Below are 21562 nucleotides of genomic sequence, written 5' to 3' on the forward strand. Positions count from 1 at the left end.
AAAAAAAAATTATGGGAATTGTCTTTTGCAATAACAACAATTCCATTTCAAGTTTATAACGAAAAATGACAAACATAAAGCCTACGACCATATTAAACATGGATAATTAATTAACGAAATAACAACAACTCTATTACAAGTTTATAACGAAAAATGACAAACATAAAGCCTTACGACCATATTAAACATGGATAATTAACGAAAGCATACATACATATTTAACTAATTTAAACATTGGAGTTTGGTCTAGTTTAACTTTTGAAGATATTTTCTAGGAACAAGGCACAAAGGTTCTTTCTTATGCACAGCAAGTCCAGGCAAAACATCAGTATCAATGTCTTCAATGTTCATTCCACAAGGCAACTCCCAATCAAAAGCGTAAAGAAGATTGGAAAGTACAAGTTCCACAGTTGCCACACCGAGTGCCATAGCCGGGCACCCTCTTCTGCCTGCTCCAAATGGAATCAGCTCAAAATTTTGGCCCTTAAAATCAATATCACTATTCAGAAACCTCTCAGGTATAAATTCTTCTGGATTTTCCCATATTTCAGGATCTCTTGCAATAGCCCAAACATTAACATGAATTATAGTTTTTGGTTTAATTTCATATCCTTCTAGTATGGAATTTTGCATCGTCTCTCTTGCTATTAACAATGGAGCTGGTGGATACAATCTAAATGTTTCTTTTATCACTGCTTTAAAATATGGAAGATTTCGGATATCATCTTCATTAACTATGGACTTTTTACCGACCATTTCTCGAATTTCTGATTGAACTTTCTTCATAGCATTTGGTTTGGCTATCAAGGCTGTCATTGCCCAAATTACTGCAACTGCACTTGTGTCCGTTCCACCAACTAGCATATCCTACAAGAGAAAATGGGAGGATAAAATTAAATACAACATTCATATTAATTAAAAAACTTAATATGATCGTGCCACAAACATGACGAAGGAAAAAAACTTAGTTGTATAACAGAGTGTAAATATCAAGTCAATAAATATAACAATACATAATACTTGCTTATGTACGATTTTCAACATCTATAACCAATGATTAATTGATATGAATTTTCACTACAATTAGTTAATTCATTTGTAAAGTTAATTGCTTAGCTAGGTGTAAGCAGCCGACGAGAAAATATATAAAATTTACACATAGAGTAGTTAAATAATTACCATGATAATAGCCTTTATGTTGTCCAAAGTAAGATCGATTGGAGTTGATTTTTCTTTCTTCAATTGGAGCAGAAGATCAATAATATCTCCTTCCATGGATTTTGGCCTATTGGGATTGAGATGTTGCTCAATGAGTTCTTCATTAAACTCATCCAACTCCTTAAAATTCTTCTCAAGTCTATTTATTTTTCCGGAGAGTTTATCAATCCATCCTAAGAGGGGAAAAAAGTCAGAGACAAAAAAGCCTGCCAACATTTCTTCTGTCACTTTTAAAATTTCATTAAATTTTTTCCCTTCACGTGTTTCTTCATCATACCTAATACCAAAAGCAATTCTACAAATGATTGTAGTTGTTAGCGAGATCACTATATTGCTCAAATTTGTAATTTGTGAAGTGGCAGCTTGTTGAGATATTTTCTTGATCATTCTTGATACTTCATCTTCACGAATTGGACTAAAATATTGCACTTTCTTGAGACTAAATAAATGAACAACGCATATTTTTCGAAGTTCTCTCCAATAGTCATTGTAAGGTGACACGCCAATATCTTGACCATTGTAAGACAATTTTTGCTGGCCAAGAATTGAAGGTCTACTACAAAAGGCTAAATCTTGTATGTGTGTTACCTCTTTTGCTAGATTTGCTGAAGAAACTACAATCATAGTAGAAGAACCAAGTTTTAAAGAGAATATTTTTCCATATTTCTTAGAAAGTTTCCAAAAGTAGAGATGAGGGGTTAAACCATCAAATTGATGCAAATTTCCAATGAATGGCAACCCTAAAGGGCCTGGTGGTAGAATGTTTTTTCCATTCCTTTTGGCTTTAGGAAGAAGGAAACTGAGAATAATGATGATAACAAGGGCTACAAAGAGTAGAAACAACATCGTGTGTTTTGTTTGGAAAAGTCACTCGAAATATCTTCTATATCTTGTAATAAGATTTTCTACAATTACTTCCATTTATAGTACTTTTTCTGTGTTAATTTGTTTGGCTTAATTCGTAGTACGAAGTCAAACTAATTAATGTTCAGTGTGAATTCGAACATAAAATCATGATTGTAATGAAAGTGATACAGGAAAATTCACAGTCCACAATATTTTATTTTATTTTTAATTAAACAGATGCCTTGTCATTACCATTAATGTGGATTGTGGACTTTTGTAATCCACAGTCCACAATATTAAAGCTTGAAAAATGACCTTTGTCCAAATATTTGTCTCACCAATGATTTCAGACCATTAGACAAAGGCAATTTGATAACGTAATAAACTCAGAAATGTCAAAGCTTTAGTTTGTGTCCAAAATTGGGATTCATTCATTGTCAAGAAAAAGGAATGCAAAATTAAATTTTGCATCAGAATAGGAGAGTAAAGTGAATTTTTTTATAAAGAATAATACAAATTCACATGGTAAGTATGCTTTTGGACAAAATGATGTGATAAATATATGAGGGTAACCGAGTAAAAACAGATAATACGTATCGTGAGATTGGACTATGACAAATATGATATTACAATTGAACATCTCCTCTGTACGGTAGCAGGGTAAATCTCAGTCGCACCGCTGTTAAATTAGTGGTAATTTTAACCAGGAAATGAATCTGTTTGCAAATCCTAAAGATAGTAGTACGTTTTCCTCTGTTCATACTTTTTGGTACCTAACTCTACAAAATTAAAGTTAATTCTCAGCTAATTAACAATAATGTGTATGATCTGAAGGAAGAACTTATGGACACTATTGTTAGTAACATGTTTATTACACCAACATAGGGTTACCAATGAATTTAATTCCTAGAGAATTAGTAAATTAGCTAAAAAAATTCCGCAACATCCTTTGGAACTAGATGGGAGATTTTATTGAAACAACTACTCCATTACAAGTTTATAATGAAAAATGATAGACATAAAACCATACGACCATATTATTAAACATGGATAACTAATTTAAACACTAGAATTTGGTCTTGTTTAATTTCTAGTGATAATTTCTAGGAACAAGGCACAAAGGTTCTTTCTTATGCATTGCAAGTCCAGGCAAAACATCAGTGTCAATGTCTTCTTTTTTCATTCCACAAGGCAACTCCCAATCAAAAGCGTAAAGAAGATTGGAAAGTACAAGTTCCACAGTTGCCACACCGAGTGCCATAGCCGGGCACCCTCTTCTGCCTGCTCCAAATGGAATCAGCTCAAAATTTTGCCCCTTAAAATCAATATCACTATTCAGAAACCTTTCCGGTATAAATTCTTCTGGATTTTCCCATATTTCAGGATCTCTTGCAATAGCCCAAACATTAACATGAATTATTGTTTTTGGTTTAATTTCATATCCTTCTAGTATGGAATTTTGCATCGTCTCTCTTGCTATTAACAATGGACCTGGTGGAAACAATCTAAATGTTTCTTTTATCACTGCTTTAAAATATGGAAGATTTTGGATGTCTTCTACATTTACTATGGACTTTTTTCCAACCATTTCTCGAATTTCAGCTTGAACTTTCTTCATGGCATTTGGTTTAGCCATCAAGGCTGTCATTGCCCAAACTACTGCAGCTGCGCTCGTGTTCGTTCCACCAACTAGCAAATTCTACAAGAGAAAGCGTGAGGATAAAATTAAATGCAACAATTCATATCAATTGAAATTTTTTCCTAATCAGAAACAGTTATTGTAACGGCCAGCGCACTAGTGATATTATATTGTCCATTTTGGACCTAGATCCGCACGACTTTAAAACGCATCACTAGTTGGCAAGGTCTGATTACTTATTTACCCAACATCACCCAAGTGTTTTGCCGATGTGAGACTTCTTATCTTAAGGTGGGGTGTTACAGTCATAACATGTGTAATATCACAAGTTTAAAAGGCACTTCTTAATATTTGATAAAAAAGTTTCTTTATATTATGATCGTGTCACAAACATGACCAAGGAAAAAACTTAGTTGTATGAAAGAGTGTTAATACCAAGTTAATAAATATAACAATACAAAAGACTTGCTTATATACAATTTTAAACATCTAATTAACCAATGATTAATTGATATAATTTTCACTTCAATTTGTTAATTCATCCATAAGGTTAACTGTTTAGTTAGGTGTAAGCCGTCAACTAGAGCAAATATAAAAAATAGACAAATAGAGTAGTGAATTAGTCATTACCATGATAATAGCCTTTATGTTATCCAAAGTAAGATCAATTGGAGTTGATTTCTCTTTCTTCAATTGGAGCAAAAGATCGATAATATCTCCTTCCATGGATTTTGGCCTATTGGGATTGAGATGTTGCTCAATGAGTCCTTCATAAAACTCATCTAAATACTTAAAATTCTTCTCAAGTTTATTTATTTTTCCAGAGAGTTTATCAATCCATCCTAAGAGAGGAAAATAATCAGATACAAAAAAGCCTCCCAGCATTTCTTGAGTTACTTTTAAAAGTTCACCAAATTTCCTTCCTTCGCGTGTTTCTTCATCATACCTAATACCAAAAGCAATTCTACAAATAATTGTTGTTGTTAGTGAGATCACTATATTGCTCAAATTTGTAATTTGTGAAGTGACGGCTTGCTGAGATAATTTCTTGATCATTCTTGATACTTCATCTTCACGAATTGGATTAAAATATTGCACTTTCTTGAGACTAAATAAATGAACAACACATATTTTTCTAATTTCTTTCCAATAGTCATTGTAAGGCGACATAGCGATATCTTGACCATTGTAAGACAATTTTTGCTGGCCAAGAAGTGAAGGCCGACTACAAAAAGCTAAATCTTGTGTCTTCGTTACTTCTTCTGCTAGATTTTCTGAAGAAACTACAATCATAGTAGAAGAACCAAGTTTCAATGAGAAAATTTTCCCATATTTTTTGGAAAGTTTCCAAAAATAGAGATGAGGGGTTAAACCATCAAATTGATGCAAATTTCCAATGAATGGCAACCGTAAAGGGCCTGGTGGTAGAATGTTTTTTCCTTTCTTTTTGGCGTTAGGAAAAATAAAACTGAGAATGATAATGATAAGAAGGGTTACAAAGAGAGGAAAGAACATCATGTGTTTTTTTTTTGGAAAAGTCACTTGTTTTCTATATCTTGTATTGAGATTTTCTACAATTTCTTTCATTTTATAGTACTCCATTTTAGTTTGTTTGACTTAATTTCGCAGTACGAGATCAAACAAACTACTGTTCAGTTTGAATTCGAACATAGAATTTTTATTTTTATTTTTATTTTTATTTTTTATAAAAAATACTATAAGTCACAATATTTAAAAAGCATTTGAAAAAATAAAAATATGACACAAAATAATATATTATTTAACTATTTAAATAGTAACTAATTAAAACAAAGAAATTGAAACAATAGAAGTAACAGTAAACGAAGCAGGGACTTTGGATCAAGGCTGTGATAATATTTAAAAAATGAAAATAGATATTTAAAACATTATGTAAATAGAAAGATATTTGTCATATAAAGCTGGAAAAACATGACATTGCATTTATAAGCTAAGTGATAGACTATACTTTTGATAATTTAGGAGGTAGTTTGATTCTTTAACATTCATGAAAGTGACTCAGGAAAATTCACAGGCCACAATAATTAAAGCCTGAAAAATGATTTTTCTCCTCTATCAATCATTTTTTTCCATATTATCTAGATATTTATCTCACCAATAATTTCAAAGGCAATTTGATAACTGAATAAATAATTGATATTGTTTCCTATTAGAAGGGGAAGGAATTGATAAACTCAAAAATATCAAAGCTTTAGTTTGGGTCCAAAAATTTGGGTTAATACATAGTCAAGGAAAAGAAATTCAAAATTAAATTATGAAGAAAGGGTAAAGGTTACAATATATTGGAATCTCTTATCAATCGGAATGGGGGAGGAAAGTAAGAAACTTTATAAAGAATAACATAAGTTCATATGATATGTACAATTTTTGGGGTCAGTGATGGCATAGCCAAGGAAGAAATATATGAGTGTTATTGGGCAATGTAGATAATACATGTTTTTCAATTGGGCTATGACAAATATGATATTAATAGAACATTCCCTATGAATGATATTACCTTAGTTAGGTAGTAGGACAAACCTCACCTACAACTTTCTGAAGAAGGAATATAGTCGTAAGGCGTGTTTGGCCAAAACAAACAATATAAGTCGCGTGTGCTTGAGCTGTGACAATAAAGGCAATAATGTTCTCCATAGGTGTTGCAACAGTACTAGAGCTTATGCTTCTATATGCATTTGATTGGAAATTAACTTTTGTGATAAAGATAACAGACATTTTACTTGGAATTATTACGCATTCATTAGAAAAATGCTTTTCTTTTCATTTTTCCGCGATATCTTTTGGAACTAGAAGAGAGATTTTATTGAAATAACTACTCCATTACAAGTTTATAACAAAAAGTAACAGACATAAAACCATACGACCATATTAAACATGGATAACTTACAAAGTTATGCATACATATTTAACTAATTTAAACACTGGAGTTTGGTCTTGTTCAATTTCTAGTGATAATTTCTAGGAACAAGGCACAATGGTTTTTTCTTATGTGGTATGATTCCAGGCAAAACATCAGTGTCTATGTCTTCTATTTTCATCCCATGAGGCAACTCTCAATCAAAAGCGTAAAGAAGATTGGAAAGTACAAGTTCCACATTTGCCACACCAAGTGCTATACCTGGGCACCCTCTTCTACCTGCTCCAAATGGAATCAACTCAAAATCTTGTCCCTTAAAATCAATATCATTATTCAAGAACCTCTCAGGTATAAATTCTTTTGGATTTTTCCATATTTCAGGATCCCTTCCAATTGCCCAAGCGTCAACATAAACTATAGTTTTTGGTTTAATTTCATATCCTTCTAGTATGGAAGTTTGCATCGTCTCTCTTGCTACTAACAATGGAACTGATGGATACAATCTAAATGTCTCTTTTATCACTGCTTTAAAATATGGAAGATTTTGGACGTTATCTTCATTCACTATGGACTTTTTCCCAACCGACTCTCTAATTTCTGCTTGAACTTTCTTCATGGCATTTGGATTTGCCATCATGGCTGTCATTGCCCAAATTATTGTAGCTGCGCTAGTGTCCGTTCCAGCAACAAGCATATTCTACTAGAGAAAATGGGAGGATCAAAACTTAGCCACAAACTATATTTTCATGTATTCAAAACTTTATATTTCTCATTTTATTTATATTAAAATATTTTCAAATCAAGTATCATAAAATGTTATGACAAGTGTAATGCCACAAATTTAAAGGCATTTGTTAATATTTGATAAAAATCTTTCTTTGTATTATAATCATGCCACAAACATAACCATGGAAAAAACTTAGCGACATGAAACAATATTAACACCAAGCCAATGAAAGGTTAACTGTTTAGCTAGGTGTTATAAGCAGTCGATGTAAGCAAGTAATTTATCAGTACCGTCATATAAAATAGCTACAAATGGAGTAGTTCGTTACCATGATTATACCCTTTATGTTGTCCAATGTAAGATCGATGGGAGTTGATTTCTCTTTCTTCAATTGTAGCAAAAGATCAATAATATCTCCTTCCATGGATTTTGGCCTATTGGGATTGAAATGTTGCTCAATGAGTCCTTCATAAAACTTATCTAAATCCTTAAAATTCTTCTCAAGTTTATTTATTTTTCCGGAGAGTTTATCAAGCCATCCTAAGAGAGGAAAATAATCAGAGACAAAAAAGCCTGCCAACATTTCTTCAGTCACTTTTAAAAGCTCATTAAAATTCTTCCTTTCGTGTGTTTCTTCATCATACCTAATACCAAAAGCAACTCTACAAATAATTGTAGTCGTTAGTGAAATCAATATACTACTCAAATTAGTAATTCGGGATGTTACAGCTTGTTGAGATATTTCCTTGATCATTCTTGATACTTCATCTTCACGAATTGGAATAAAAGATTGCACTTTTTTTAGACTAAATAAATGACCAACACATATTTTTCGAAGTTCTTTCCAGTGGTCATTGTAAGGTGACGTGGCAATATCTTGATTATTGTAAGATAATTTTTGCTGGCCCAAAATAGAAGGTCTACTGCAAAATGCTAAATCTTGTGTTTTCATTACTTCTTTTGCTAATTTTGCTGAAGAAACTACAATTATTGGAGTAGAACCAAGTTTCAATAAGAATATTTTTACATATTTCTTGGAAAGTTTCCAAAAATAGATATGAGGGGTTAAACCATCAAACTGATGCAAATTTCCAATGAATGGTAACCTTAAAGGACCCGGTGGCAGGATGTTTTTTTCTTTCTTTTTTACTTTTGGAAGAAGAAAACTGAGAATAATGATGATAACAAGGGCTACAAAGAATGGAAAGAACATTTTTTTTTTTTTTTTTTGGCAATATTAAAATTTTGTACTGCAAAGTCACTTGATGTCTTGTATTAAAATTTTATGTTGTTTCTTTCATTTATACTAATTAACAAGTAAGGGCTTTTTTGGCACGAAGGATAATGGTTTTTCATGGAAAATACTATACTTCTCATATTTTGTCTTCTTGTATTATCTCATTACTATTATTGAGGTGGATACAAATAAGATTTATGAATTATTATTTTTAATAATCTCAAATTAAATTTACGTAAATTCATAAATGACACTCTACTATATATAGCAAGATCCACCCCCACCTATCACTTAATCATCTTTACACAACTTGTTAATTTCCCTCTCAAATCTCTGAAAATCGCTTAATTTTTTTCAATTGCAACAAGAAATCTCCAAAACATTAATATAAATTGATACCTACCTGGCATATATATAAGTCATGAAAATGAGTTTTATAGCATGTGGCAATATAGACAATGAGGACCAGTGATAAATGCAGCTAGCCAACGGGTTCATCCGAATCTAGTTATAATTTGTACAAGGCATATTTTAATATGTAAAAATTCACTATAATAAAATAGTAAATTTAAACTCATTGTTTTTAAAGTCAAATATCTATAAGAGATCAATTTGATTCATTTCTCTGCTTTTTATACTGAGAAATATTGTGTGCTTGAGCTGTGATAATAAAGGCAATGGTCTCTGCAGACAATGCACTTGGTGTTGCAATTGTGGAGCGTATACTTTTATAGAGTCCAGAGCCAAAAGAGCAAAAAAAATTGACCAAAAATTCCAAAAGGAAAACAAGAATAAGTTTGAAACCAAAAGGGCAATATTTAAATAGTAGGTTGGACATCGTTTAAATTAGGGTAGCAAGGCACGGGCCCTATGCGCCTTAAAAGGCGCAAGCAGACAAAGCCTGCAAGTCTGTATGCGCCTTGAAAGGCGCATATGCCCCACGCCTTTGTCCTTACATAATTTTTTTAAAAGAAAAAACTCTTTTTACATGCATTTTTTATATTTTTAGTTGACCATTAGGATAGAAGAGGTTTGGTTTATGTCCTTCTCCTATGAATTTTTTTGCTACTTTAGAATATACGAGGTAAGGATTAATGTCAACCTTTTTCCTTAAAACCTCCCTCCCACCATGACTCCATGAGGGTTTATAAAAGTCTTAAGGATAAGAATTTTTAAAAAAATATATATAATATTGTTTTGCATAAAGTTAATTATTAGTGAAAGGAAGATGTTTACCACTTATTAATTAAGTGATTAATAGGCGAACTCAAAATTTAAAATTTATGAATTATTTTTTTAATAATCTTCAAGTTAAATTCATGTAAATTTATATACAACGCTCTAGTTATAACTAGTTAGATCCACCCCCACCTATCAGTTAATCAACTTTTACACAACTTGTTAATTTCTACATGTACTTAATTACCATGATGTAAATTGATACCTACATGGCATATAAGTCGTGAAAATGAATGTTATAACATGTGTTAGTATAGACAATGAGGATCAATGGCAGATGCAACTAGCTCTCATTCTAATCCAGTTTTTTTTTTGTGAGGCATATCTTAATATGTGAAAATTCACTAAAATTAAAATATTAAATTTGTACTTCTAATTTTTAAATTTAATTTTTTTTAAAAAAATAAAATCAAATTCATCAAGTTTAATTTTGAATCCACAGTCGTATCAAGAGATAAGAGGATTATTGATTCTGATTATTAATGCATCTTGTAATTGCTACACGATGTGTTTCACAAACTAAAGTGTCGTTTGGATGGTTTAAATAGAACTTTTAAAATATGGTTCTTTGATTGCTGCTTTTATTTTATTTATAAATAATACCTTATTATGTTACATGAAAATATATAAAATTGAATATGAAATAACAAAGAAAAAAATATTTGTGAAAATGTTTTCCCCTCCTCAACTACTCCATTACAAGTTTAAAACGAAAAATAATAGACATAAAACCATATGACCATATTAAACATGGATAACTAACGAAATCATACATACATATTTAAATAATTTAAACATTGGAGTTTCTTCTTGTTTAATATCTAGAGATAATTTCGAGGAACAAGGCACAAAGGTTTTTTCTTATGCATAGTAAGTCCTGGCAGAACATTGGTGTCAATGTCTTCTCTTTTCATTCCACAAGGCAACTCCCAATCAAAAGCATAAAGGAGATTGGAAAGTACAAGTTCCACATTTGCCACACCGAGTGCCATAGCCGGGCACCCTCTTCTGCCTGCTCCAAATGGAATCAACTCAAAATGTTGGCCCTTAAAATCAATATCACTATTCAAGAACCTCTCAGGTATAAATTCTTCTGGATTTTCCCATATTTCAGGATCTCTTGCAATTGCCCAAGCGTTAACATAAATTATAGTTTTTGGTTTAATTTCATATCCTTCTAGTATGGAATTTTTCATCGTCTCTCTTGGTACTAACAATGGAGCAGGTGGATACAATCTAAGTGTCTCTTTTATCACTGCTTTGAAATATGGAAGAGTTTGGACATCATCCTCATTCACTATGGACTTTTTCCCAACCGATTCTCTAATTTCTGCTTGAACTTTCTTCATGGCATTTGGGTTCGCTATCAAGGCTGTCATTGCCCAAATTATTGTAGCTGCACTAGTGTTCGTTCCTCCAACTAGCATATTCTACAAGATAAATTAAGAGGATAAAAACATTGCCACAAAATATATCTTCATGTATTCGAAAACTTTGAATTTCTCATTTTACCTTTATTCAAATATTTTTCTAATCAAGCTATAACATGTGTAATGCCACAAACTTAAAATCACCTTTTTAATATTTGACAAAAATCTTTCTTTATATTATGATCGTGACCATGAAAAATACGTAGCAACATGATCGAGTATTAACACCAAACCAATGAAAGATTAATTGTTTAGGTAGGTGTAAGCAACTGACATGCATGTATTTACCAGCACCACCATATATAAAATGGAGTAGTTCATTACCATAATGATAGCCTTTATGTTGTCCAAAGTAAGATCGATTGGAGTTGACTTCTCTTTCTTCAATTGGAGTAAAAGATCAATAATATCTCCTTCTTCCATGGATTTTGGCCTATTGGGACTAAGATGCTGCTCAATGAGTCCTTCATAAAACTCATCCAAATCCTTAAAATTCTTCTCAAGTATATTTATTTTTTCGGAGAGATTATCGATCCATCCTAAGAGAGGAAAAAAATCAGAGACAAAAAAGCTTACCAACATTTCTTCAGTCACTTTTAAAAGTTCATTACAATTCCTCCTTTCATGTGTTTCTTCATCATACCTAATACCAAAAGCAACTCTACAAATAATTGTAGTCGTTAGTGAAATCAATATACTACTCAAATTGGTAATTCGGGAAGTGACAGCTTGTTGAGATATTTCGTTGATCATTCTTGATACTTCATCTTCACGAATTGGGATAAAAGATTGTACTTTTTTTGGACTAAATAAATGACCAACACATATTTTTCGAAGTTCTTTCCAATTGTCATTGTAAGGTGACGCGGCAATATCTTGAGCATTGTAAGAATATTTTTGCTGGCAGAGAGTAGAAGGTCTACTACAAAATGCTAAATCTTGTGTTTTCATTACTTCTTTTGCTAATTTTGCTGAAGAAATTACCACTACTGGAGTAGAACCAAATTTCAATGAGAATATTTTTCCATATTTCTTGGAAAGTTTCCAAAAATAGAGATGAGGGGTTAAACCATCAAATTGATGCAAATTTCCAATAAATGGCAACCCTAAAGGACCTGGTGGTAGAATGTTTTTTCCATTCCTTTTGGCTTTAGCAAGAAGGAAACTGAGAATAATGAAGATAACAAGGGCTAAAAAGAGTGGAAACAACATTTGTTTCTTTATGGCAAAGTCACTTGAAATGTCTTGTAATTTTCTATTGTTTCTTTTATTTATAATTAAAAAGTAAGGGTGTGTTTGGTACAAAAGAAAATGTTTTTTTATGGTAAATGCATTTTTGAAAACTGTTTTTGGAGTTTTGTATATAATTTTGTCAAATACTATGAGAGCTGGAGGTGAACGGAGTACCGGTGTGGGGTGATGAGGTGTGTTGAGGGTGGCAGATGACACAATCACTGTGGAATTTCACTTGTGAAATATGTTCTTCCTACTTTCACTAAGAAAGTTATTTTCCTCTTTTTAAAAAAAACTTATTTTTTAGAGAAAATATTATTCAAATTTTTTGATTAACTGAATATGAAAATATTAAAAAACATTATTCATTTTTTTCCATATTAAACACACCCTAAAAGGAGCTGGAGGTTTGGATCAACAACTGCGATAATATTATTAAAAGAAAAATCATATAAATATAAATAAAATGGTAATTTAAAGACAAAAAAGGACATTGGATTTGTACAGTTACCCGTCATCAAATCTGTAGCTAATGATCTAGATCTGCCTCTGCTACCATATTTAGAAAGATAATAGACTTATTTAGTCGACCATTAATTAAAATAGTTGAGAAGTTTGGTTTATGTCCTTAATTCTCCTATGATTTTTTTTGCAATTTTACATTATATACGTGCTATCTTAATGCCAGAATTCAAACACTTTAATTTATGCAAATTTTATACTTCTCATATTTTTGCCTTCTTGTATTATTTCATTATTATTAAGGTGAATTCAAAATTCAAAATTTATGAATTTATATTTTAATGATATCAAATTAAATTCACCTAAATTCATAAATGACACTCTACTCGCTAGATCCACCCCCACCTATCAATTAATCATATTTTACACAACTTGTTAATTTCTCTATCCAACCTCTGAAAACCACTTAAGTTCTTTCAATTGCAACAAGAAATCTCCAAAAATAATTTTAAAAAATTAAGGTACTTAATTACATTGATGTAAACGGATACCTACCTGGTATGTAAGTCATGAAAATGAGTTTTATAGCGCATGAGGATTAGTGGCTTAATTTACCAAAGGATTCATCTGAATCCAGATATATTTTTTTCACTAAAATTATAATAGTAAATTTAAATTCATAATTTTTAAAGGATTTATGATTATAAATACATCGTGTTGCTAGACAATGTTGTTTGCAACAAATTTTACATTGATAGAAAAATAAACCAACCACTATGAAGAAACATGAATATTTTATTAATAAATGGTGCGGGTACAATTCTGTTCTACTCTTCTAAGATTTATCCATGATTCGAGGGTCATTACTGGAGTATATCCCAAATTAGAATGATTTGGATTTGATCTTTTCATGAATATTCCATGAATTTGCGAAATATTCGAGATGCCTTAAGAGAATATAGTGTCCTTTATATAGGCATGAAATAAGGTCTAGGATTAAATACCCTCCAAGAATCCTAATTGGAATTGAACACACTTTGTAGAGTCTCTACTCGAATTGAACACATCTTGTAGAATTCTACAAATTTCAATGTCTACAAATGTCTATGCTTAAAAGTTTATCGGAGTGTAGACTTGATGAAACTCAAAGACGAGACTTGAAGTACTCATTCTTCTACCTTTGCGGTTTTGTGACTTCAGATTTGCAGATTTGATTGTGAGAGAAGAGATGAAAAGCAGATTTGGTCCCACTAGGCGTGCCAATTTTTTTGCAAAAATTTTTAAAGTGATAGAAAATAGATTGCAATCACAAATAAAATATGAAGAAACATAATTTTATTGATCAAGATTGTGAGTACAATTATGTCCTTCCTTTGATTCTTTCCTCATAAGATATTTATCCATGATTTGAGGGTCGTTTGTGAAGATGTGTTTCACAAATTAACAGGTCATTTGGATGGTTTAAATTAATATAAATAGAACTTTTAAATACGCATCTGATTGCCATTTTTATTTTGTTTATCAATAATACCTTATTAAGTTATGAAACTTCTATAATTTTATATGAGATATAACATGAAATAAGAATAAAAATATTATTGAGAATGTTTTCTCCCTTCCAACTCTTACAACTACTAAGGTACGTACAACACACTCAGATAGTCACTGGGAATTTTTAAAAAAAACAAGTACTAAGGACTAAGGTACGTAATTGCCTTTTCCAATTTTGAATTAACTATCACGTTTACAGTATAGTTTTAGCTTTACCATCTTCTCATTGGTTGCTTCTTCCTTTTCAATTAATTTTATGTCATAAAATATGATATATTTTTTCATCGAACCATCATACTAAAATTAAAACGCACGGTGGAAAATAGAATCATGTTGAAATATTGAGAAGCTTCTTAATAATTCCTTGTTAAAATACTATTACTATTTTTTCTTTTCTGGTGACTCAATTAAAATATTTATGAAAATAGTCATTAAATATTTTTCAGTAAAAAATTCCAATGATAAAATAGTAACTTTTTTAGTAGCGAAAATGCAACAATTACTACCAGTAGCACAGATTTATTTATTTACGTAATATAAAGGTGTTCCTTCAAGAACTAGGTGGAGTGAGAAAGACAAATTCATAACTTAGAGTCGGTCGATAAGTTTAGCATGAGAATAACTTATTACATGTATGTATTCTAAATATGTTTAGCTTGAGAATAATTTATTTTTTACATGATTTCAATTGATATCACAAAACTCGCCTTATATCCGTATTTAAATATAATCTAGAGATAATTTGTAGGTATAAGGCAAAGATCTATCTTCTTATGCATTACAATTCCTGGCCTAACAGTTGTATCAATGTCCTCTTTTCTCATGCTCCAAGGCAACTTCCAATCAAATGCATAAAGAAGATTTGACAATGCAAGTTCCACTATGGCAACCCCAAGTGTAATAGCTGGGCATCCTCTTCGCCCAGCTCCAAATGGAATTAACTCAAAGTTTTGTCCTTTAAAATCAATATCGTAATTTAGGAATCTCTCAGGAATAAACTCATTTGAATTCTCCCATATCTCGGGATCTCTTGCAATAGCCCAAAAGTTAACATAAATTGTGGTTCCTGACTCAATTTCATATTCTTCTAGTATAGACTTTTTCATTGATTCTCTTGGTAGTAGGAGTGGAGCTGATGGATATAATCGTAATGTCTCCTTTATTACTGCTTTAAGATAAGGCATGTTTTGGATGTCATCTTCATTTACAATGCCTTTTTTTCCAATTGATTGTCTAATTTCCTCTTGAGCTTTCTTCATGGCTCTTGGATTCCTCATTAAGGCTGTCATCGCCCATACTATTACAGCCGCGCTTGTGTCTGATCCTGCTACTAACACGTCCTACAAAGAAATTGACACACAAAAAAGACATAAATTGTCAATTCATGAGAAAGTCTCAACATGTACGGAGAAAATCATGTTGGGAGCACCACCCTGAATGGGTCTTGCAGTGCGTGATCCAGATATAGTTGAGGCTCCAATGTGGGCTTCGGACACCAGATGGAAAACCAAAAAAAAAGAAAGACTCAAAGTACATGTACTAACATAAATATATAAGATTACCATGGCAAGTGCTTTTACATCCTCCAAAGTGAGATCAATTGGAGTTGATTTCTCTTTCTTCAATTGAAGCAAAAGATCAAGAATGTCCCCTTCCATGGATTTTGGCCTCTTGGGATTAAGATGTTGCTCAATGAGTTCTTCATAAAAATTATCCAAGTTCTTGAAATTATTTTCAAGTCTATCAGTCAATCCAGTAAGTTTATCAATCCAACTTAAAGAAGGAAAAAAATTAGAAACAAAGAAGCTAGCCATCATTGCTTGAGTCTCAATTAAAAGTTCATCAAATCTCCTCCTTTCATGTGCTTCTTCATCATACCTAATACCAAAAGCAACTCGACAAATAATAGTACTTGTTAGTGAATATAACATAGTGCTCAAGTTGGTGACTTGTGAAGTTGTAGCTTGTTGAGATATTTTTTTGATCATTCTTGATACTTCGTCTTCACGAATTGGACTAAAAGATTGTACTTTCTTGAGACTAAATAAATGAACAATACAAATTTTTCTCATTTCTCTCCAATATTCATTGTAAGGTGCAAAACCAATATCATGACCATTGTAAGACAATTTATATTGCCCAAGAAGAGAAGGTCTACTACAAAATACTAAATCTTGTGTTTTCAACACTTCTTTTGCTAATTTTGCTGAAGAAACTACAACTATTGAAGTAGAGCCAAATTTCAATGAGAAGATTTTTCCATATTTCTTGGAAAGTTTCCAAAAATAGATATGAGGGGTTAAACTATCAAATTGATGCAAATTTCCAATGATTGGCAAACCTAAAGGGCCAGGTGGCACATTTGTGTTTCTACTTATTTTGGCTTTAAGAAGAAGAAAAATGAGAACAATAGAAAGAGCTACTGAGAATAGAAAGAGCATCATTTTGCTGTCCACAACTGTACAAAAAACTAGTCACCACTTGACATGTCTTATATATAAATGGATCTTAGGTAGACCATAAAACTATAAAAACAAGTGATGTACACAAATGCCCTTATTTTGGGACCATCATTTAAGTTGTAGACGAAGTTTATAAAGATCTTAAGTTAATATACAATATATTTCATTTCACATATAGATCAGCCCCTGCCTATCAATCAAATCAACTTTTATGCAACCTCTGCAAACCACTTATCTTCTTTGAATTGCAAAAAGAAATCTCCAAAATAAATTAAGATACGTATCTTGATGTAAACTGATATCTATGTATCTCATTGATTCAATTAAAATATTTGTGGAAATAGTCATGTTAACGTGTGTGACTATCTGACCTAAAAGCTTAAGTTGTTAGAGAAAGCATTTTTTTTAATACTTTAATTAATTGTATTGTCAACATACCCCATGCCTGATTTTTTTTCTTTTCATTGAACAACAGAAAATTTGAATGAAAAAATAGTAACTTTTTTGGCAGTGAAAATAATGCATCAGTTACTACCAGTAGCATATATATTTAGTTTGGCCAAACACATATGCAGACCCTTAAACTTGTCCATAAATTTTATTTTGGCACTTCAACTCAACCTTGTTCCATTTTAACCCTTCAACTCCTATTTTTATGTTCCATTTTGGCACTTCTAAGGGTCTGCATATGTGTTTGGCCATTTAGTTATTTATTGTACATACAGAATATAAAGGTGTTCCTTCTTAAAATTCAGCAGCCCAACTCCCATAAAGAACCAAAATACAACACTCCTAGGACTAGGTGGAGCGAAAGACAAATCCAAAATTTAGAGTCGATAAGTTAAAATAATTTTATTATGTGTACATATTCTAAATATGCTTTGGACCTGCATTAAGGCTGTCATTGCCCATACTACTACAGCCGCGCTAGTCTCTGATCCTGCAACTAACATGTTCTACAACGAAATTGACACAACAAGAAATAAAAATTGTCAATTGATCATGAATATTCATGAGAAAGTTTCAAGGGAATAAAAAGACACTATCTATCAAAAATGTTTCCCAATTTTCTTTACGCTCAAACAAATAAAGAATTTTGTGGTAATTATTTTGCGTAATATGGGTATTTATAACCAGCACGTTATGTATAAATATCGCTAAAGGCTTTAGCAACTCCGAATGTATTGCTACTAAATGTTTTTATGGAAATAAATATTATTTGCTAAATGATGAAAAATCTATTGACACTAAATGTATCTTTGATAATCTCTCCATTTAAATATCTTTGTCTAATATTATAAAATTAAAATTAAAAAATAGAACTCTGACAAGTAAAAAAATAGGGTCTTAAACACTAAAAAGTTCTCAATATTTTTTACCGGCCTATATATAAATCTCTAATAAAACTAATTAGACTCAAAATACATGTACTAACATAGTTAAAAACTCCACCTATATGAACTTGTTCAAAGTGTTATCCGAGTAGGGTAGAAGAGGAGGATTACGATAGATTGACAATAATTGTGTATAGGTAGATTAATTTAAGATATGCAGAAAATTACCATGGCAAGTGCTTTTATATCCTCCAAAATGACATCAACTGGTAGTGATTTATCATTTTTCAATTGGACCAAAAGATCAAGAATATCACCTTTCATGGATTTTGGCCTATTGGGATCAACATGCTGGCCTGGTCAACGAGTTCTTCATAAAACTCATCCAAATTCTTGAAAATTTTCTCAAGTCTATTAGTCAATCCAGTAAGTTTATCAATCCAACTTAAAGAAGGAAAATAATTAGAGACAAAGAAGCTAGCCAGCATTGCTTGAGTCTCAAGTAGAAATTCATCAAATCTCCTCCTTTCATGTACTTCTTCATCATACCTAATGCCAAAAGCAACTCTACAAATAATAGTACTTGTTAGTGAAATCAATATTGTGCTCAAGTTGGTGATTTTTGAAGCGATATTTTTTTATCATTCTTAACACTTCATCTTCACGAATTGGACTAAAGGATTGTACTTTCTTGAGACTAAATAAATGAGCACTACAATTTTTTCTCATTTCTCTCCAATATTCATTAAAAGGTGCAAAAGCAATATCATGACAATTGTAAGACAATTTATTCAAGGAAAAAATAGAGGGTCTACTACAAAATGTTAAATCTTGTGTCGTCATTACTTCTTTTGCTAGTTTTGCTGAAGAAACTACAACTATTGAAGTAGAGCCAAATTTCAATGAGAAGATTTTTCCATATTTCTTGGAAAGGTTAGAAAAATAGATATGAGGGGTTAAACTATCAAATTGATAAAAATTTCCAATGATTGGTAAACCTAAAGGACCAGGTGGCGCATTGTTGTTTTTACTTACTTTGGCTTTAAGAAGAATTCATGTAAACCCACAGACGATATCAACTCCTTTCAATCCCAACCGAACCACCGAAAACTTCAATCTAGCAACAAACCAACCAACCTATACTAAACAGATCATATTCAACAGCCAGAACCAACAGTATATCCTCATCAACCTCAGATCAACAAATAAGAGCAAGTAGATCAAATTCCACATAAGAAGGGTAAACCGATACAATCCACACATCACAGACAAAGATAAGGCAAACGCGATGCAAAATGCAATAATGATGTCATGTAGTCGTGATGTATGTCTGTCCTACGATACACATCTATTGACGTAATCAGTCCGCGCTGAATACTCAAATCAGAACCCATGGGGGCCAATCACCGCCGGAACCAGATCCCATCGGCATCCAAATCGCTAGCCAGAGCTAGTCCATCTCATATATCTCTAGCCGGAGTGGAGTGATTCTTACGGGTTTCTTCTTGAATTAATATGAGGGTTAGTATTCAATCTTCAATTCGACATTTTCTCATAATTTCTTTATCTGGTTTTTTTTTCCTATCCGTAAATCTCTTGGGAAAAATTGGGGTTTTATCGATTTGGACTCCCTTTTTGATGAAAAAGGTATATTTACGATCCTTATGTTATGGGTAAACTGATTTTAACATAAAATTATTGATTCATCGATTATTTTCATCATATTAACCGCGTACAATTTGGACTTTCCCGGTAAAGTTAAAGTTTGATAAATTGAGAATTTCAAGGTCGATCTTAACTCCGTTTTTGATGAAATTTCATATTTGAACTTATCTAAGCATGGGTAAGATGTTTTTCAAGAGATATTTCATTTTCGAGTCGGGGTTTCGGATCCGAATATTTTAGGCTTCTTCAAGAACGTGGATTTTCCTTCAAATTGAGTTTGTGAATTGATTTCAACTCCGTTTTCAAATTGGTTTTCACCATTAGCTTCCAAATACTTTAAGGATCATTTTACATCAAAAATTTCCAGGTTTGGGTATCGTTTTCCGGTATGAGACTTTTGGACCGCCCTGCCTATCACTCAAATCAAATTTTACGCAACATGTATCTTGATGTAAACTGATATCTAACTACCTATATAAATACATATAAGTCATGAAAGCTATATGACATAAAAAAAAGTCATAGCTAGACTGTATATGCCATATTTTATGATAGAAATGACTTTTATAGCACATGTCAATAAAGACAATGAGGACCCTTGGCGGATGCGGTTCATTTAAATCTAGTTGAATTTTAACGCAGAACATATATTTATGAGTAAAAATTTCACTAAAATTAAAATAATAAATTTAGACTTATAATTTTAAAAATAGAATAAATTGCAAAGGGAGATGAGAAAGTGGAGGCTTTGCATGATGAAAATTATGTTTTTCTAATTACTTACTAACTTGGTAGTAGTTTGTTCGGATTCTTGAAAAATCGATGAAAGAGAACTAATATCGAAGAAGTATTCGATTAATTACTTGTTTCTTTAATAAGAGTAATTTTCATCTAGCTTGGTTCGGAATGATAAAATATTAGAAAAATTGTATGAAATAACAAACTATTAATTCAAATTAAATGTTATAGTCATAGTTTATTTTATTTGTAATTCGCAGCAAACATCCCATTTTTTTGTCATCTGGTTCGGTATACAATTAGCCATTTTCGGTATACAAATGTATAAAATGTGTTTGTGTTTGTATAAAGCGAGAGAAAAGTGTATATACAAATACAAATACATATATTTTCGTTCTTTACACTTATAATTATACAAATACAGATCTTATTATACAAATTATAATGTATAAATAAATTTATACAAAACTGAACAATTTGTATAAAATTGATAGCAAATTATACAAATCAAAAGCTCCATAGCAAACATAAAATTTATTATGGAGCGCAATTATGCAAACTATAGCTATAACATACAAATATGATTTTTATATTTGCTATATGTGAAAGTTGCTCAATATATTTGGGAGCTTATGATAAAGTTATAGTATGCACATCGATTTTTTTCACTTAATTGTGGTTAATTACTATAAACTATATACGTTATAAATAACACGGTACATATAAATGTTGAACTAACTAGGAACACACTTCAATATTTTACATAAAAACATGCTAATTTTTATAAACAATCACCTAGTTCCTTCATAGCTCGAAGTGAAATTTATTAGAACAAATATTATAACTGAAGTGATGGAGCTCAAAACAACGCGTACCATATTAAAC

At 31.4% G+C, this 21562-nt stretch overlaps 4 protein-coding genes and 2 pseudogenes across 4 annotated transcripts in view; all 6 read right to left on the reverse strand.

The window, feature by feature from the left end:
• The window catches only part of LOC125851394 (6,7,8-trihydroxycoumarin synthase-like), a 57942-nt gene extending 45498 nt beyond the window's left edge, over positions 1-12444 (reverse strand). Inside the window, exons 1-2 of the mRNA XM_049531194.1 lie at positions 11557-12444; positions 10877-11232 (exon numbers count right to left, since the gene is read on the reverse strand). Coding sequence (XP_049387151.1) covers positions 10877-11232; positions 11557-12444 — 1244 coding nt within the window. The remainder of the gene's footprint in view (positions 1-10876; positions 11233-11556) is intronic.
• Positions 176-2095, reverse strand: LOC125851391 (6,7,8-trihydroxycoumarin synthase-like). Its single transcript, XM_049531189.1, has 2 exons — positions 1180-2095; positions 176-867 (listed from the first exon to the last, which is right to left on the reverse strand). The coding sequence occupies exons 1-2, from the start codon at positions 2062-2064 to the stop codon at positions 247-249; spliced, it is 1506 nt and encodes a 501-aa protein (XP_049387146.1). The 5' UTR covers positions 2065-2095; the 3' UTR covers positions 176-246.
• Positions 3013-5150, reverse strand: LOC125851399 (5-OH-xanthotoxin synthase-like; annotated as a pseudogene).
• Positions 6535-7293, reverse strand: LOC125851402 (5-OH-xanthotoxin synthase-like). The gene has a single exon (XM_049531202.1). It carries the CDS (start codon positions 7291-7293, stop codon positions 6796-6798), a length of 498 nt encoding a protein of 165 aa, XP_049387159.1. The 3' UTR covers positions 6535-6795.
• Positions 12445-15209: 2765 nt separating the features above from the next.
• Positions 15210-16922, reverse strand: LOC125851401 (cytochrome P450 83B1-like). The gene is made up of 2 exons (XM_049531201.1): positions 16041-16922; positions 15210-15818 (listed from the first exon to the last, which is right to left on the reverse strand). The coding sequence occupies exons 1-2, from the start codon at positions 16920-16922 to the stop codon at positions 15210-15212; spliced, it is 1491 nt and encodes a 496-aa protein (XP_049387158.1).
• Positions 16923-17103: 181 nt separating this feature from the next.
• LOC125851415 (6,7,8-trihydroxycoumarin synthase-like) lies at positions 17104-21485 on the reverse strand (annotated as a pseudogene).
• Positions 21486-21562: the final 77 nt, after the last annotated feature.

The sequence above is a fragment of the Solanum stenotomum genome, unplaced genomic scaffold (assembly GCF_019186545.1).
Source record: "Solanum stenotomum isolate F172 unplaced genomic scaffold, ASM1918654v1 scaffold25311, whole genome shotgun sequence".
Lineage (NCBI taxonomy): Eukaryota > Viridiplantae > Streptophyta > Magnoliopsida > Solanales > Solanaceae > Solanum > Solanum stenotomum.

Coding starts and splice junctions, on each gene's coding strand:
- LOC125851391 (XM_049531189.1), bottom strand. CDS start 2,064: ATGTTGTTTCTACTCTTTGTAGCCCTTGTTATCATCATTATTCTCAGT. Junction 868..1,179: donor ACATAAAGGCTATTATCATG/GTAATTATTTAA, acceptor TTTCTCTTGTAG/GATATGCTAGTTGGTGGAAC.
- LOC125851402 (XM_049531202.1), bottom strand. CDS start 7,293: ATGCTTGTTGCTGGAACGGACACTAGCGCAGCTACAATAATTTGGGCA.
- LOC125851401 (XM_049531201.1), bottom strand. CDS start 16,922: ATGATGCTCTTTCTATTCTCAGTAGCTCTTTCTATTGTTCTCATTTTT. Junction 15,819..16,040: donor ATGTAAAAGCACTTGCCATG/GTAATCTTATAT, acceptor ATTTCTTTGTAG/GACGTGTTAGTAGCAGGATC.